Raw genomic sequence first — 18,806 nt, forward strand, 5'->3', positions numbered from 1 at the left:
CGGCCATCAGAGGGAGGGGGCCATCAGAGGGAGGGGGCCATCAGAGGGAGGGGGCCGTGGCCGGGGCTTTGTCGTTCCCTCTGGCAGTGCCACCACCCACATGCCCCCCAGACGCAGGCCTGTAAGTGAGATGTGGAAACAGGTAAGCCACCGCATTCTCAGGTTGTCCCCAAGATCGTGTGACCGCTCAGCCTGCAGGCAGAGCCTGAATTAGTTCCTCTGGTTCCAGCCCCATGTTTTTTCCACCGAGGGCCCCTGGAAGGGCTGCTGATTTAAGGTGGCGCCAGCCCAGCAGAGGGACACAGGAAAGGGCTGGCCGGCAGGGAAGTAGTGGGGTGGGGATGGGAGACCCAGGGCTGCCAGCCAGGCTGCTTTTTCCTTCGTGTTTGGAGGGATGGCTGAGTCCCCTGGGTTGGGCCTGGGGCCCCTGGCCTCCATCTCCCTCAGGGCCTCCCCCTGCCATTTGTCTCTCTGACTCCTGGGTTGGAGGTGGAGGACGGGGGTGGGGGGCACTGCCGGGGCTGCCCCGGGCCTAACCGAGTTGGTGTGGAAGCCTTGGGTCGTTTGGGGAAACCTGTCCCCCGAGATCCACAAGGCTCTTGAGAATTCCCAGGAAAATTAGGTTTCCAGAGGCGCCTCTGGCCTTGTTCCTAGCCCCTCAGGACTTTTCTAGGAAGTGTTGGGAGCTAAGGGGAGGCACCCCATGACCGCACCTTTGCAGCAAAGGACTGACCCTTGCTCATTTTGACATTCCTGCTCAGAAGAACCCTTCCGGCTCCCCACTGCCTCCTCTCGGGATTGCTCAGGGCAGGCTTCCCACGGGAAGCCAAGTGCAAGTGCCCTGCCCGCACCACTCTGGTCCTTCTCCCTCTCCTTTCTGGATGGATTGCCCGGAACTTTAAATTCCCAGATCCACTCACTCCACTCCCTGTTCCCAAACTGAGTCCCCAGCCGCCTGTACTTACCCAAGCCCTGCAAGGGTGCCCCCACTTCGGAAGGACCAAGGGGAGACTCCAGGATTAAGGTCTTTTTCTTAATGATTTAATATCCGCCAAAACTAAAAATGTGAGCGCTCCCTGATAAGCTGAGCACTTACTGGCCTTCCTTTAATCTTGGCAACAAATGGACGAAGGAGGAATTGGAAGCCCAGAGAGTTAGAGTAACTTGCCCAGAGACACACAGCATACAGTGTCACCAGAGCTTTGAACCAGGGGACTGTGACTTGGGGAACATGCTCCCGGCCACTGCTGTCCTTCTCCCTCCTTGGCAGGAGCCCCCAGTTCTAATAGACCGAACTGTGCCTGTTACACTTGCGTTGCTGAGTCAAGCTTTCTCGGGCTGAGCCTCCCTAGCGGGTCACTCTTGCTCAGGGGTTCTTGGCATTGGTGCCTTCAGTGTGGCCAAAGAACTTTGCACTGCTGACCTATTGTCTCGCTGTCACTGGCATGTTCCCTTGAGGGTGGTCATGGGATTCCGGTTGCTTTGTTTCCACGCTGGGTTGCTGGCATCAGCGGTAGAATTTGCATGTAGCTGAAACCTCCCCATTTACACCCCCACTGAGTGGGGGACCTACGGAGGGTGAGCAGCCCTCCTGTGAGGTCATCCCCTGCCCTCTCTTCCTGAATCCACGGGGCGGTCCCTGGCAGGAGCAGTGCACTCCCCTGCTTACATTTGGGACAAAGCAGATTTCCCAGATCCTCTTGAAGGTACTGCCCCCCCCCCCACTGTCTTGTGAGGTGCTGAGCACACAGTGGGTGCCCCGTAGCAGTGGGGTGGCCCTGCGGCTCTCTGCCTCCCCACCTTTCTTTATGAACTGCCGGACACCGTGTATGAAACCAGGCAGCAGGATGCTGGGGCTGATGGGTGGGAGGGACCCAGCCTCCACTGGCGATGCTGGCTTCTTGCCTTGCTGAAAGTGAGCCCCCCGCCCCACCTAACCATTACTCTCCTTGCATCCCTCCACAGCTAAGGCTAGTGTGTGCTCCCCAATCGGGCCCCTGCCCTGGAAACATCCATCCCACACCCTGAGCTGAGAGGTCTTTTTGAAGAAGCAGCCTTCTGAGGCCACTTCTCTGGTTTAAACTCTTTGGAGGCTGCTCCCACCCCCTCACCCCCACTGCTCTTAGAAAGGCACAACTCTCCCAGAATGCCTCGTGGGAGTTGGCTCCACTCCCCCCTTCTGGAACATCCTGGCACTTCTGGACTGTACTGGTGACAGCGGCTCCCTCCCTTGGCTCCGCACTTGTGGTCCTGTTAGTTCCTGCTCCTGGGTCCCTGCCGCCTCCCTCCACTCCACTCTGCCCAATTCCGTCCGTATCAGCGCTCAACAGCCTCTTTGTACGTCGGCCTGCCCGCTGGGACTGGTCTTTGTGCTCTCCTTCTGCTCTGGAGAGGCCACAGGTAGCCGGGAGCCAGGTGCTGAGTGAGTGGATGAATGGAATCGGGGAGCCAGGAACTGATTGGAAATCAAAGACTCTGGGCTCAAGCTCTTGTACAGACCTAACTCCTCAGAGTCTCCGCGTCGTTCCCGCCCCCCCCCCTTCCTCGGGCCTGCTGACTCTTATTTTGCATGTAGTTGTAACACTTGGAGATCTGGTTTCTGGGCCTGCTTCCAGCCTGTAGCAAACGGGAGGGAAGAAGGGAGGGAGGAAAGAAGGAAGAAAAGGAGGAGCAGATGACTTGACAGCTGGGGAGGACCCCCCAAAGATAGGAAAGCAGAACCTCAGAGAACTGGGCAACCAGGGGAATTTGGAGGAGGAACAACAGTCCTGTGACCTTGGGGCACCCTGAGACTCATCAGGAGAGGCACAGTTCAGGACACCCACGGGGAGAAACCAGGGGCGTCCCCGGAAAGGCCACTGGCTTTGGGATAGTCTGACACAGTGCCCTTCTCTGACTTGAAAGTACCTGGGCACCACAGGGTGTTATGAAAATGTAGGTTCTGACTCAGCAGGTCTGGGGCAGGGCCCGAGAGTCTGCATTTCTAACAATCCTGGGTGACCCTGAGGCGGCAGGTCTAGGGACCACACCCGGAGCAGCCTGTGCCTGTCCAGCCCTGCGTGAGTTCCATTCAAGGCCTTTCTCCGTAAAAGAAAAGCAGAAGTGTTCAGTTTACTGGAATGGAGGCGATCCTCTCAACACTCAGACATTTTCTGGGGCACTGCCATCCCCCTGAGAACCACCCCCATCGCCCCCCCACCCCCCGCCGGGATCCTTGGGGAGTTTCTGATGGCTGAGCCTCCAGCAGACAAAGCCTGGCTGGCTTCTTTCTTCCTTAATGGCAGGATTATTCTGGTGAGGGGAAAACCAAGAAAACCCAGGGGCTCTGCACAGTGGAAGCTGAGAGAACAAGTGGTTCATGGAACCAGGAGGGGCTGAGCGCCGGGTGGACACTGGACACCGGCCCCTGTCCCCTTGTCCCCTTACTAGTGGACCTTTGCTGGGGCCAGGCCAGGTGCTTTCCCAGGGCCTCGGCACCCACGGTGATGGGCATGCTGGTGAGGGGTCTCAGCCCACCACCCCACCCCCCATCCAGGGCCAGCCTGGTCAGTACAGAGCCTTTCAGAGTGAGCCCTGGCAAGAGACCGGATCGCTGGCCCCGGCTGGGCGGGGCTGTCACTGAGTGTGGGCTTCATGGACATTCTGCATAACGGGGCCTCGGCGGGCTGTGCATCTGAGTTTGCCCCAGAATGCTAAAGACGTTGACAGCTGTGTGAGGCCCAGTCGAGAGAGGGCAGTTCTTCAGAGCAGGAGCCCTGGAAGCTGTCTTCCTCTTCATGGCTGCAGACAGGTAGTCCTTTTAAAAATAGCTCCCTCTCCTTGGCTGCTCACTGGGTGCCAGCGTGGAGTGTGGGTGTGTTATCTCCCTGCCCGAGTGTCTCCCAAGCGGGTGGCAGGGCTGGGTGTCAACGCCAGCCCGTGTCTGCAGGGCTGTCCCCAGGGCTAATGGGACTAGGGTCTCTGTAGCAGATCCTGGAGAGTATAAAGATGGCAGGGACTGAGGATCTTTTAAAGCAAAAAACATGGGAAAAGTTCACCAATTCAGAGGAGGGCTAGAAGGACACCCCAGCTAGCAAATAAGGGTGTAGGGGCTTGAGTTTCTGGGTGGTTTTTCTTTACATCCTGGGTTGCCTTCAATAAGAAAAATCTGGGTTAAAATTTAAATTATTGAAAAAAAAAACTGGTGTTTGGAGCTAAGATGTTGGTAGGGGAGGAGCCAAGGGCTTAAGTGGACTCCAAGGGGCCTGCAAGCATTTGAAAGACAGGAACTGTGGGGAGGGAAAGGGAATATTTTGATAGTTTGAAATAGGGGGAGGGGAATTCAGGTTTAGGCCAGGCTTGTAGGGAGAAAGAAAACCCCAGAGGGGCCTGCAGTTTCTCCTGAAGCCCGTCCCAAACCCCCATTCCGGCAAAGGCTTTTTGGCCCCGGCGGCAGGGGTTGGGGACCTGGGGGGTGTCTTGGTGGGTGGGCCTGACCTGGGCATGCTGTTCTAGGTGCTGTTCCCTTCCATGGGGCTGGATATTCCAAATCAAAAGGAAGGTGATAGCATTTTAATGAGTCGGGCGGGGGGGGGGGCAGGCAAAGGAGGTTTCCAAAATGTAGGAAACAATCCAACTGCATTCACCTTACCCACAGGCACTAAGTTGGTATAAGTTAGCCACTTTGCCCTTGACCTTGTCTAATGGGCCTTCCACACTGGACTGCTTGTGGAGAGGGGCTCTGAGCAGGCTAAAGATGACTGTTTTGCCCTCTGGCCCGCCCGTGAGGGCCTCAGCTTCCTGTCCCCTCCAGCTTCCTGCAGCCACACCCACCATGGGATGTGATCATGAAGTCCTACAGCCTTCGGAAAGGCCTTTGTCTTTTTAATACCTTACTTCCTGGGGAATGTTCTCTCTACATTAGCTTCGAGGGGCAACCTTGGCATTCTGTTAGAACTGGCTGAATATCAAGTCTTATCCCCCCCATATTAACTCTGGTGGCTGGGTTGCTCAGCCCAGGGCTCAGACTTCGGGCTTGGGCATGAGGCAAGGGGTCCTGCAGGTTAACCTGGGCAGACCTAGTGACCTTGGGCTGGTTGACCTTGATGGTCAGTGTCTTCATCAGTCGGACAGTCCTACACTCCTCAGAGTAGTGCTGGAGGGTTAAATCAGATGAAATTTATTTGAAAGCCTTGACCGGTGAGACTGTTTCTCCAAATGTTTGTTAAGACAGCAACCTGGGTATTCTTCTGGTCCCCGCACCATGCTTTGAGACCAAAATCAGAATCCACGCACATTCAGGACTTAGCAACGTGGCTCCTATCATTTCTGCCAGAGTCTTCAGGTATAAACCGTAAAAGGTGTAAATCTGACAGTCCCAATAGTGGTCTGTGTGTTGGGACATTGAGTGTGCCCTCTGCCCCCCCCCCCCCCGAGTTGTGGGGCACATAGTATAGACTTAGTTAATGACCATTCCTGCCTTTCCTGCTCCCCTGTAAAGCCAGGCGCCTGCTGGGAAGTCCCAGGTTCACTCTCATCCATGCGAAGTGGCTTCACTCCATACTTCTGCTTTCACCGTCCATGCAGGGGGGTGACTAATGACCACCTCACAGCACTGGCGGTTAAATGAGGTGATTTTGCACAGAGCCCAACACTTAGTAAGCTCTTGATAAACCAGAAACACAGGTGGCTACTATTAATTCTTCATAAGGCTGGTGTAAAGATGAAAAGGATGGGCATATGAAACCATGCGCTGTGAACCGCAGAGCAGACCAGTTTGAGCTATTAGGTGCTTTGAGCCCCATGGCTTGCACGGCCTGTACGGTTGCCGGGTGTTCTGAGAGGAACAGGTACAACAAAAATGATGACGAAGGGGATCTGGGAGGTTTTTCCTGCCTGTCTTGCAAAACCAGGCCCTGAGAGAAATGACCATGGACCCGCCCTTGTAGAGAGGTCACTTTGAAGAGGGAAGGATGCTCTTCTCGGTTATGAATCCCAGCTCCACAGGGAGGGGTGAGGACGCCACTCATGTGTCACTTTACGATCCTGCCAGAACTTACCACAGCTGGCCCTTAGCCAGTGCTCAGGCAGGAACAAAGGCAAGCGGTCTTGACTGAGGCCCGGGGAGTGAACCCTGCTCTTCCCGGCCCTGCTCGGCTTTGGAGATGTCTCTTCCACATCCTCACACCGGCTTTATTGCTGTGCCAGGTGGATTGCCCGCTGCACAGCCCAGCCCAGCCTGCCTAGCGGCACCTGGGGCCCTTGCCTCCGGCTGGGACTTGCCCACTGGGGTGCTGGGCTTCTGCTTCCAGGCCCTGACTCACCAAAGTGGTCACATTGGAAGATTTCTGCCCATGTAAAGATTTCTTTAAATTCCCTTAATCTGTTTCCAGACTTTGCTGAGGCCCTTTCTGAAATATTTGTCCTTTTTCTTAGGCCTGGAGAATGTTTCAGGCTTATGGGCCTAAAGAAAGTTTTTCCAAATCCTTTTTTTTTTTTTTTTTTTTTACAATTTTATTTACTGACAGAGAGAGAGAGAGAGAGAGAGAGTGAGACAGAGCATGAGCCGGGGGAGAGGGAGATGCAGACTCCCTGCTGAGCAGGGAGCCTGATGTGGGGTTCTATCCCAGGACCCTGGGATCATGACCTGAGCAGAAGGCAGACGCTTAACTGACTTTAACCGACTGAGCCACCCAGGTGCCCCTTTTCCAAACCTTCTCGCCTCGTGTGGGTCAGAAACCCAGAAGAGAAGCAGAAGGCTGGCGTCTCAGCCTGTGCATGACCCCATAGTGCCAGCCCCATTGTCCTGGGGGAGGCCATACTTGCTCAAGGTTATATGAGCAGGAAACCGGGTCTGTTCTAACCCTGCTGGGTGGGGACCAGTTCCTGAGTGTGCCCTCACCTGTTCCTCCATCCTCCTTTCCAGCTTCTCTCTGGTTCTGGGACACACCGTCTCTCATACCTAGACTTTTGCTGCTCCCTTTTCTCCTCCTCTTTGTGTTGAGACCCGACCCCTCTTTGCTTTTGCCCCCAGTGATACACATCTTCAGTGCACGGCCCTTCAACACTCCGGGGCTCCTCCTCTCTGCAAACTTTGCTGAGACACGCACTGTGTGTTGAGCGGTGGGCAGAGGACATTTATTCAAAATCCCAGCATGGTTGGTACCATTGTGGTAGTTTAACTGACCCGTCTTTCTAACCCTGAATTGTTCTGAGAGGCGTTTCCCAAAGTGTTTTCCTTGGAACACCAGGTTGCCAAGGTGTGCCTTCTGCCGGTGGAAAGTTCCCGAACACACAGGATTGTGTGATCAGATGAGTCTGTGTGCTCTGTTTCCCTCTGGTAGGTTTCAGACGACTATATGAAGGCTCTGGAAAGTTCCACACTAAAGAAGCCTGTTTATTTTGACTAGGACTCCCTGTAACAGAGACTGTCCCTCCAGCCTGTTTGTAAGAGCTCTTCTTACCTCAGGTCTTATTCTAGTTGGCTGTTTTTGCCAGAAAGCTCTTCCCTGTGTTGGTTCAAGTCCAGCTCTGTCATGTCTACACAGAGAGCCCAGCTCCTGCTGTTCTTTGGGAATACTCCTGGAAAGTTTAAATGCATCATCGCAAGACAGTGCTCTGCTTCCCGGGGCTAGATACTGCTGGTTCCTTCCACTCCCATCCTTGCGTGGGGTCTTGAGTCCATTGGCATTCTCGGGTGCCCCCCACTGACCAGGCCCATATCCCCTGACGTGTGGGGCTGGCCTGGAGTGGAGAAGACTGTCACAGGGTGGGGAGGCCTGTGGCCCCCTTCTTTCAGAATTTGGGATTGTGGGGAACACAGAGCTGCTGCATTAGGAAATATCCAGCAGGGGGAGGCGGCCCCTGCTGAGTACTGGAGGACTGACACTGGGGCTGTTGGCTATCAGAGAAGGAAGGCGGCAGCTTGGGGGTACCGAAAGGCCACTGAGGACAGTGGGGTGGTGGGAGGTGCATTCTGGGTGGGAGGAATGGCATGAGTCGGCTACTGTGCCTGGAACAGAGCACACTGGGGACCACTTACTGGGCCTCATCTCCAGCCTAACCACGTGGGCCTCAGAATACCACCAGCCCTCAGGGTTAGATTTCTAATTGCCCACAGACTGCATTCCTTGGTGGGTGGTGGTGTGGGTGCCAACAATGGTGGGCTTTTGTTGTTGGGAGGGTGGGGAGGGGGTAGAGAGTGAAGGAGCCTGACTGGTTTGTCTGTTTTTACTGTGGGGAAAGTACATGTAAAATTTGCCACCTTGACCATGTAGGCTTACTGTTCGGTGTATATTCGCCCTCTTGTGTGACCATCACCGCCATCTGTCTCCGGACCTTTTCCTCATCCTAGGCTGAAACTCTAACCCACAAAACAGTCACTCCCCAGGCCCTGGTAATCACTGTTCTACTTTCTGTCTCCATGATTTGACTCTTCTTGGTCCCTCAGACAAGTGCAGTTATATGGTATTTGTCCTTTTCTGTCTGGCTTATCTCAGCCCTGCCATAATGTTGTCAAGGTTCCTCCCCGAGGCAGCATGTATCAGATTTTCCCTCCTCTTTATTGTGGATAATAATCCTATTGTAAAAATACACCTTTTTCCATTGTATGGATACACTGCATTTCGTTTATCCATTCACTGAAAATGGACACCTGGGTTGTTTCCACCTTTTGGCTCCTGTGAACTGATTGCTTTGTAAAGCAAGGTGTTCATAGCTGAACAACAAGGGATTCCTGAGGAACAGAAAATGGGACAGATTTGAAGGAAGAAGAGGGGGGGTCTGTGAGAAAACCGAGGTATGTGGAGAAGTAGGGGGTGAACAGGTTGGCAGAAAGCAGAGGACAGAAGGCTGAAGAAGGCTCCCCTCAGCCCAGGCACAAAGGGGTAGAGGGCCGGGCCAGGGTCCCCCCACCATAGTGAGGCTGGGTTTGTTTGCAGACAGGGAACTGGGGGCCTGGAGGGACACCAGCAGAGATGCTGGCTCTATGGTAGGACTCAGCCAACAGGTCAGAGCCAGGTCCCCTCTCAGCAGTCACTTGCATAGATGTGACTGTTTGGACCTGGAGGCTAGATGAGCGTGCCAGAGGGCCAAGCATAAAACCAGAGAGCCGGGGCTAGGACAGCCACATGCAAGGGTGGGGACCAGCTTCCACAGGCAGGAGACCAGAAGATTGAACAGAGAGTGGTGCCTGGGTGGCTCAGTCGGTTGGGCATCTGACTCTTGATTTCGGCTCAGGTCATGATCTCAGGGTCGTGTGTCCAAGCCCCACATGGGTCTCCCTGCTCAGCATGGAGTCCGTTTCTCCCTCTGCTCCTCCCCTACTCTCTTGAGTGTATGCTCTCTCTCAAATAAATAAATAAATAATAAAATCTTTTTAAAAAAGACTAAGAAGGATGAATGGAGGGGTTTGTGGAAGTGGGGGAGGCAGAGACCCAAAAGGAAGGTCCTGGAATTGCCTTCTGTGAGAATGCCGGGGACGCCCGGGCTCACTCTACAACTTGCCCGGCATTGGGAGGTTCAGCCGGTGTTTGCTGACCAAAATTGAGGGACATAAAGGTAAACGGGCATGTTTTTCATCCTTGAGAAACTTATGGCCTCGTTAAGGGGATAAAAGTCATAACAGCAATCTCGTAGTGCAGGATCCCCTTTGAATTGTGTTGTGCAGTGCCCAAAGGCGTTTCAAGGGTGGGAGGGTCCCTTCTGATCTGGTGACCCAGGTGGGTACTGCAAAGCAGCAGGTGACTGAGTTATTTTCCAGTAAATGAGGCCGAAAGAGTTACGTGTTTGGGAGAACGACAAGTGTCCTATGGTCCTGGCTGTGGTGGTCCCTTGTCAGCGTCCTTCCTTTGACCCTGCAGGTATGATGCTGGACGGGACGGCTACATTGACCTGATGGAGCTGAAGCTGATGATGGAGAAGCTGGGGGCCCCCCAGACCCACCTGGGCCTGAAAAACATGATCAAGGAGGTGGACGAGGACTTTGACGGCCAGCTCAGCTTCCGCGAGGTACCTGCTGGCCCTGAGTCCCTGCACAGAGGGCCCCTGGGAGGAGCCTCACAGTCACAGTTCCCTGGAACACAAGTGGCTTTGGCTTCTCCAGAGCGCTGATTGGACAGTTAACCTAGAGTTCTTTTAAAAATATCTTTAAAAGCTAGTGGACCGCAGTGCTGGCATGGGAAAATGCTTAGTAAGCAGATAGAAAGTCACGGTGGGTAAGACAACCTCATTTGGGTGAATGTTTGGGTGTGGAGAAATCTGGAAGGATGTTTACCAAATAGTGGATATGTGTGGGTGCCGGGTTTTGGTAGTTTTATAATTTTATGCCATTTTATGTATTAAAACTTTGAAATTTTATGATAAGTGTTTAAAGATACTCAAAAAGCAATTAAACAAAGGGTTTTACACTGCTCACGGAGCTCCCCACGTCCCCATTACAATCCAAGAATGGGCTTTTTGGCCTTTGAATCCCTGAAATTGCAGGCAGAATTTCCGCATACAGATATCTTTCTGGAAGAGTGCAAGTAGATTCAGTCTGATCTCTAAATGTGTGAGAACTTTGGTGATAAGGCCAAGAGCCATTTCTATCTGGGGGGGGGGAGGCTCAGGGACACTGGGTTTCTTCCGAGGCAGGGATGCGGCTCCACAGGAAGGGTTCCTTGTCTTACGTGGTTGAGTTTTATTGCAAGGCCTCTAGGTGTGTCTGTGTGCCCAGGTGTTGGAGCAGGTTTGGGGACAATATCCGGGCTCAAAGCTCCGAGCATTAGCCCAGCTGCTCAGTCACATTCTGTCACATCTCAGCTGGGCCCTCAGGGTCTGGGAGCAGAGAGCGTCGTCCTTGCTTCCTGGTGTGTAACCTCGGTTTTTCCAAAACAGTGGAGTTCCTGTGTCCTGGTTTCTGATGGTGAGAGCTTTGGCCAAGTACACGTCCTCCCTCTAGGCTCGCTAGGGCCCGTGGATGTTCTTCCTGGGGTGCCTGGGGCTGACGCAGCAGCACTGAGTCCCCTCCCCAGCTGCGGTGACACTGGCCTTGCCTCTCAACTGCACAGATCAACTCCAGATAGAAAGTCAGGGAAAACCTGTGTTGGGCATAACCCTCGGGATATTCTAGGCCAGCCTTCTCGTTTCAGAGCTAAGGAGCTAGAGGGCCCAAACGGTCAGCACTTGGCCGGAAATCACGTTCCAGCTCAAGGCTGGACCTGGGCGGCGGGCTCGGTGCCCACGGCCTCCCGTCGTCAGCTGCCATGCTCGCCTTCGCAGCTGTCCGTCTGGCTCGCTTGCCTCTCGTTTGGCTCCTTTGTATCATTTGTGCGACGCATTGGCTCTTTCAGTCCAGTATCCCTGGGGTAGAGAAGGTAAATCTTTCGTGTGGGTGAAGCTTTGGAGGTAACGCCTGGGAAAGAGCTTCTGTGGCAAAGTTGTGACCCGGGGGGAACAAAAATCGAGAGGGTGTGGAGAGGTCTGTGCAGGTCACCGGCCGAGCTAAGACGCAGTCCCAGGAGTCACCCGGACGTGCTCCTCCCTGAATCCAAGATGCTTGGTTAGCTTTTGCTCAGCTGCGGGTTTGGCCATTTCCCGCAGAAATGCCCACAGATGGACATCAGAGGTTTGGAAATCTCTGAAGTGTTCCTGTGGTAGCCTCCCCCCCCCACCTCACAAAGCCTCAGTGACATTCCTGTCCGTCCTTTGTCGTTCAGAGCCCCGTTGTAGTTGCATCTCTAGCAGTTGTGCCCAGAGCTGTCGGATTTGGAAGTGTGGAAATGTTTGCCATAAATACTTCACAGCCCAACCTCCTGGTTTTCTTTTTTCTTTTCCTTGTCTTTTTTTTTTTTAAGATTTGGTTTTTAAGTAATTTCTACACCCAACGTGGGGCTTGAACTTAAAACTCCAAGATCAAGATCTGTTCACTCTACCAGTGGAGCCAGCCAGGCGCCCCTGCTTTTGTTTTTTCTTTCTTTCTTTCTTTCTTTCTTTCTTTCTTTCTTTCTTTCTTTCTTTCTTTCTTTTTTCTTTTTTATAAATCTGACAGAGAGAGAGAATGAGGACAAGCAGGGGGAGCCACAGAGGGAGAGGGAGATACAGGCTCTCGCTGAGAGAGGGAGATACAGGCTCTCGCTGAGCAGGGAGCCCGATGCAGGGCTCGATCCCAGGACCCTGGGATCATGACCTGAGCCAGAGGCAGACGCTTCACTGACTGAGCCACCCAGGTGCCCCAAGTTATTTGACTTCTGAGCTTCAGTTTTTCTGTCTTTAAAAATAGGGGTGTTAAGGGGCTCCTGGGTGGCTCAGTCGGTTAAGCATTTGACTCTTGATTTCGGCTCAGGTCATGATCTCAGAGCAGTGGGATCGATCCCTGTGTCCAGCTCTGCCCTTGGTGCAGAGTCGGTTTGAGATTCTCTCCCTTCCTCTCCCCCTGCCCCTCCCCTTACTCACACTCTGTTTCTCTCTCTGAATAAATAAACTCTTTATTTTTTTTATTTTTATTTTTTAAAGATTTTATTTATTTATTTGACAGAGAGACAGCCAGCAAGAGAGGGAACACAAGCAGGGGGAGTGGAAGAAGCAGGATCCCAGCTGAGCAGGGAGCCCGATGCAGGGCTTGATCCCAGGACACTGGGATCAGGCCCTGAGCCAAAGGCAGACGCTTAACGACTGAGCCACCCAGGCACCCCATAAACAAACTCTTTTTTTTTTTTTTTATTAAAAGATTTTATTTATTTATTTGACAGAGACAGAGACAGCCAGCAAGAGAGGGAACACAGCAGGGGGAGTGGGAGAGGAAGAAGCAGGCTCATAGTGGAGGAGCCTGATGTGGGGCTCGATCCCATAACGCCGGGATCACGCCCTGAGCCGAAGGCAGACGCTTAACGACTGCGCCACCCAGGCGCCCCCATAAACAAACTCTTAAAAAAAAAAGGGGGGGGTGTTACTAGCTTTCCCTCAGTACTGTTGTGCGAAGGGAGTTCTCTCTGCATGCCCAAATCAGAACTCCTGATGGCAAGTGACAGAATGCAGCTCCCGTAGCCGGGAGATGAAGAAGGGAAAGTATGTTGGGCACAGTAGTGCAGTGCCTTTCTCTTGTCATATCTCGACTGTGCTTTCTTCTGTGTCCGCCTCACCTATTCTTTCCATATGGCGTGTTCTCCCTGACACCTGCCAATGTGGCTCCAGGTTCCATTGTCCCAGTTCAGCAACCACGGGGCCCAAACTGGGCTATTGGGGACACGAGCCTACCTCCTGGATCAGTCATTGCACTCAGGGGACTATGACAGGCTGGGTCCAAGTCATGTACCACAGGGCACCATAGCCAACCGTCCCACCATCATCATCACATGGGGGCCAGATTGCCAGACAGACAAAATTGCTTACTTCTGTAGTTCTTTCCTCACAACCTGGCATTTAGTAGGTGCTTAGTGAATGTTTCTGTTCCCTTTCTTTCTCTTTGAATCAACTTGACCAAAGCAAGTCACATCCACATAAAAGCTCTTTGATATCAAAGATATGTTTCCGTTAAGTCTATTATGCTACTTTTCCCCAGTGTACAAAGCAATTCATCTTTCTTTTAAACCATTTCCTTTCCAATTATTTTTTTTAAAGCTTTTTATTTATTTATTTGACAGAGAGAGAGCACAAGCGGCAGGCAGAGGGAGAAGCAGGCTCCCTGCCCAGCAAGCAGCCTGATGCAGGACTTGATCCCAGGACCCTGGGATCATGACCTGAGCTGAAGGCAGTTGCTTAACTGACTGAGCCACCCAGCCACCCCTCCTTTCCAGTTATGAAAAGAATGCATGTGGCGGCACCTCGCTGGCTCAGTCGGTAGAGCATGTGACTCTTTGTAACTCTTGAGCCCAGGGTTGTAAGTTCAAGCCCCACATTGGGCATGGAGACTTCTGAAAGAAAGAAAGAAAGAAAGAAAGAAAGAAAGAAAGAAAGAGAAAATAATACATGCACATTTGGGGCATTTTCGAAAAATGGTGTATGTGGAACCCTTAAAAGTGTTTATGTAGCAGTGTTCCATGACCAGAGACCAAACGCTGACAATGTGACGAGTAAGGTTAGCAATTCTATCTCCATAGCTGTAGTCATCTGGAACTGGATCCCAGACATTCCCCCACCTCCTTCTCCTTTGGAGGCAGGCAGAGAAGCCTTAATATCCTCCTCTCTTTTTCTTGTATTCCTCTCTCATTCCATTATATCTCTCTCGAAGAATTGCTCCAAGACCAGATGTGTGGTCATTTTGTACAAAGGTTGGATGATGGGTTTACTGGATACCTGTCAGTACTGGGAATTGTGGGTTCCATTTTCTCTTTCTACTCTACCCTCCCTTGGGTGGCACCCTGGCTGTGCTGGGTTGCCCATAGGCCTTGTCATTGTTGATCGGACCATGGATGGACCACTGGCCAGACTATGTCCACTAGATTCCCTGTCCTGGGAATTTGAAATTGGGGTGAAATAGTAGCAATTGGTTCTGCAGATGGCTGTTCCTTGCAAGAATAAGTCAACAAATACCTCCTTTTTGCTTAAGTCAACAAGTTCGTTTCTTTTACTTGCAATCTTAGAGGGCTAACTAATTCAGGGCAAGTGTTTGCATTACCAGTCAGAGTCATGAATTTTTTTTTTTTTTAATTTAGGGGTACCTGGCTGGCTCAGTTGGTAGTGCATGTGACTCTTAATCTTGAGGTTGTGAGTTTGAGCCCCACGTTAAGGGTAGCGTTACCTAAAAAAGACATTAAATTTTAAAATTCTTTAAATTTATCAGAAGCATTTGATAGCTTATGTCTGAAATCACTGTTTTAGCTTTGTTAGTTCCCTCTCTGTTAATTTGTTTTCTGCTTCTCTCCCCCCTCCCTCTTTGCTCATAGTCACAGCTAGGACACTTTCCAATTCCCCACAACATACCAGCCTTTGTGGACTATAAATAGGAAGCCAAACAAGGCTGGGCAGTTGGAGAAATTGTCATTCAGGAGTTGATGATTATAATAAAATCAAATGGGGATGCCTGGCTTGCTTTTCTAGAAGACTGAACATTTTCAGGTTGAGCAGGATTTTTTTTTTTTTTTCCTTTAACTGGCTGGGGTGGGGACCCCTAAGTTATGACAGAGCTGCTGTTGGTCCTCTGTGAGCTGGCAGAGTGAGAGTAAGCACATGTGGGGGAAAAGATCCATGAGGAATACTCCAAGCCCGCCTGTAAATACCTCCACTGTAGATGTGAGAAAAATGAGTCTCCGGGAGAAGGAGACAACCACCCCTCTTCCACCACCACCACCACCACCACCACCACCAAGGTCACTTAGATTTTTGCTAGGCTGCGGCCATGCGCCATCTTTCTAGAGCTGCTGTCCCAGTGGGGAGGGGCTACCTGTTGTGTATTTGCCTTGTGGAGCAAGGGAGGGGTGGGGGGTGTTCTGTAAGCTGTAAATATTTAAAGGGTGGGCAGGGTGCTGAGGGACAGGTTTTCACTCCTTCCGTCTGCAGCTGGCTCACATTTCCAGGGCTGCCATCTTGGCGGCTGCATTCTCTCCCATGAGAGCCCCCTACAGCCGTCCCCCCCAGCCTCCTTGCCCTCCACCCTGTTCTGGGGAAGCCTCACCTCCGGAAGCGCTTGTTTTCTCGGACTTGGAGTCCGCGGTCTGGCTCTGACGGTCTGCAGCGAACTGAATCTTTGCCGGCCTCTAGTGAGGAAGTTGGAAGCTGCAGCTGGATGAACGTGGCGTTTCCGTGGAGCCAAGCGGCCCGTGGCGGCCTCCAGGAAGCGACGCTCTTTGAGCGTCTTGCTTCATCCCTTGCTTCACATGTGGCAACGTCCACAGTGAAGTTACGAGACCCAGGGCGAGAAGGACAAAGAAAGGCTTCTTCGCGTGGCATTTCGGGGTGGCGGTGGTAGAGGCTGAGACTTCCAGTTACCGAAACACACTTCCCTCTGGGGACTAAGAGTCTTGGCAGGAAAAGACAGCCGAGTTGGAATTTGGAAAGCCCGTTGGAGTTGTTTGGCCCCTCAGTCTACTTTAGGTAATGTTCTTTTCCCTGGGGGAAGCCATTCTTTAGAGGGGATGATCGTGAAAACAAAAGCAAAACCCCCGAAAACTCAGAATTCCCCTGTAGATACTTGTGCTTTACGTAGCACCTAAAACCTGGAGAGGCCTCTTTTAGGGCCGACTTGGAAAAACAAATTATAGAAGCTTGGACAACAGTGGTTGGACAAATTCGCCAAAATTCTTCAGAGAAGTAAAAGCCGTAAAATCGCCTAGGGGAAGGGCTGGAAGGTGGGAGACCTGGCTTTTCAACCTGGCTTATTTATTTAAAAATGTATCCTTCGGCGGGGCTGTGGGAGATGTAGCCCGTGGAGGCTTTCGTACAAATTGGCTTTAAAGATTCATGCATTCAGAAAAAAACAAAAAGATTAATGTATTCAGGCCACAATTTGGAATCTGGAGGAAGAGGATGGATTATTCCATAAATGGTGTGGGGATTGCTGACTAACCATTTGGAAGAAAATAGGGTTAATGATCAACCTCACAGGCTAGATCAGAATAAATTTCAAAGATTAAATATTTACACGTTTAACAAAAAAAGGAGTCATAAAAGCAATAGACAAAAACATAGGTGATTGTTTCTGTAACCTTGGTGGCCAGAGAGGTTTTTCTCAGCATAACACTGGTGCACTGGTGCAAGAGAAGAAAAAGTCTGATAATTTATATAAAATGTTTGAAAGTCAAAAATGATCATAAACACGATTAAAAGGTAAGTGATAGCTGAAGTATTTGAAACATACCAGGTTCTATAAAGATGTCTTAGAAAACACTTGTGAAGGGGACGCCTGGGTGCCTTAGTTGGTTAAGCGTCTGCCTTCGGCTCAGGTCCCAGGGTCCTGGGATGGAGTCCTGCTCGGCAGGGAGCCTGCTTCTCTCTCCGCCTGCTTCTCCCTCTGCCTGCCATTCCCCCTGCTTGTGGTGGTTCTCTCTGTGACAAATAAATAAAATATTAAAAAAAAAAAGATTTATTAAAAAAAAAGAAACTTGTGAGGGGTGTCCGGCTGGCTCAGTCGGTAGAGCATATGACTCTTGATCTCGGGGTCGTGAGTTCGAACCCCGCATTGGATATAGACATTACTTAAAAAATAAAACCTTTAAAAGAAAACACTAGCAAAAGTAAACAATCTAATGCAAAAGTGGGACACAAACAGAAAATGAAAATAGTGCCTATAGGTCTATTGGATTGTTTTCTTTAGTGGCGCAAACTTGGACATCGCCAACTGTTTTGCTTTTATAGACAATTCTCCTTAAACTATTGTGCAAATGTTTCTGAGGGACAGATGCCTGGCAGTGGGATTAATGGTTGGAAGGGTGAAAGCATTTTATTTTTGGTAAATATTTCCAAAGTGCCCTCCAAAAAATTTGAATCGGTTTTCATTCCCTTCCGCTGGAGATGAAGGTGCCCATTTCCCTACGTTCTTGTGAAAAATGGGCCTGTGTTTGTTTTTGACAGTGTGATAAGGGAAAATAGAGTTGGTCCCATGCACGTATTCACACCCTTTTTGTAGGCTTGGCAATCATGACTTTCCGTCGGGCTGGAGGGGCTCCCTGTAGGTCTCCGTGACGTTGACCTGGACTCTTGTCAACCCTTTCCTGCAGTTCCTGCTCATATTCCACAAGGCCGCGGCAGGGGAGCTGCAGGAGGACAGCGGGCTGATGGCTCTGGCCAAGCTCTCCGAGATCGACGTGGCCCAGGAGGGTGTCAAAGGTGCCAAGGACTTCTTTGAAGCCAAGGTGGGTGCTTCCTCCTTGTGCAGGACCGTCCTCCCTCCCTTCACCCTGCCCAATGCGAGCTCCCGGTCAGTGACTACCTCATTCTCTCGCCCGGGACAAGCAGAACAGTAAAGCTTAAGTGTGCGTATCATGTGTGATTGAAGGGGAATGAGTGTGTCTGCGTGAGATCTGAAAATGAAAAGCAAAATGGAAAAACGATCCGATGGTAAATGCGTTCCATCCTGGTTTCGGATTCAAACGGATTTGCTGGTACAATGCTCCCAGATCAGCTCTGGATCCAGACTTGCCCCGAGAACACCTTTCTACCCCCAGCCACAGGTGAACTCCTGGAGCAGGTGCCTCCACCTTTACGTCTTAAATGCTCGTGTATGAACGAATGAACGATGGGGCCAGAGGAGGGAGCCCCGCTGGCCTGTTCCACTGACAGTGGTTGGGGGTTGGGAAGCAATCTCCAGTGCACGGCCCCAGAGCCCTTCTGGGTGCTCCTATCCATTCACACGTTCATCCTGTCATCAAACATTTATGGAGAGCCTGTCCCTGGCTGGGTGCTGTCATTTTCATCTCCACAGAGCGCACCTGCAGAAAGAGAAATCAGAGAGTCCTCCAAATCCCCAGTCAGCCAGAGTAGTAGAGTGCAGTGGGGAGGGCTGCCTGGGGTCAGATCCTGCCTCCTCCACTGACCCTGTTACCTCGCTGTGCCTCAGTTTTCTCATCTGTACAATGGAGGCGATAATGGGATGGCTGTGAGGATTAAATGAGCTCACATATAGAAAGTGTTTAGCAAATGCCTGGCTCACTGTGAGCACTCAATACGTGATAGGAGCTGTTGGGATGCCCTCCCAGCTCAGATGGAAGCCAGCCTCTTGGGCGGTGTTGGCTTATTCCAGAAGTTTGCCCAGAGACATAGTGTCCCTGGCAAACATCCTGGCCACGCTGGCCCCTGAGTAGGACTGTCTCCTTAAATCCCTGTGACGCTGCTTGGAGATAGGTTCAGTCATCGTTCTGCCAATACATAGGCTGTGTATCATGGTGGACCCCTAACACCTGCGTTCCTCCTGTCTT

At 51.6% G+C, this 18,806-nt stretch overlaps 1 protein-coding gene across 2 annotated transcripts in view; it reads left to right on the top strand.

Moving 5' to 3' along the window:
- Window positions 1-18,806, top strand: part of EFHD1 (EF-hand domain family member D1) — a 40,201-nt gene that overhangs the window by 12,663 nt on the left and 8,732 nt on the right. The window contains exons 1-3 of one of the 2 annotated variants that reach the window (XM_057305634.1): window positions 2,160-2,400; window positions 9,840-9,987; window positions 17,610-17,744. In XM_057305634.1, the coding sequence (XP_057161617.1) occupies window positions 9,874-9,987; window positions 17,610-17,744 (249 nt within the window). In that variant the 5' untranslated portion in view covers window positions 2,160-2,400; window positions 9,840-9,873. Of the gene's footprint in view, window positions 1-2,159; window positions 2,401-9,839; window positions 9,988-17,609; window positions 17,745-18,806 lie in introns of those variants that run through there. The other variant, XM_026491691.4, reaches the window with a different exon arrangement.

Source organism: Ursus arctos, unplaced genomic scaffold (genome assembly GCF_023065955.2).
Source record: "Ursus arctos isolate Adak ecotype North America unplaced genomic scaffold, UrsArc2.0 scaffold_1, whole genome shotgun sequence".
Lineage (NCBI taxonomy): Eukaryota > Metazoa > Chordata > Mammalia > Carnivora > Ursidae > Ursus > Ursus arctos.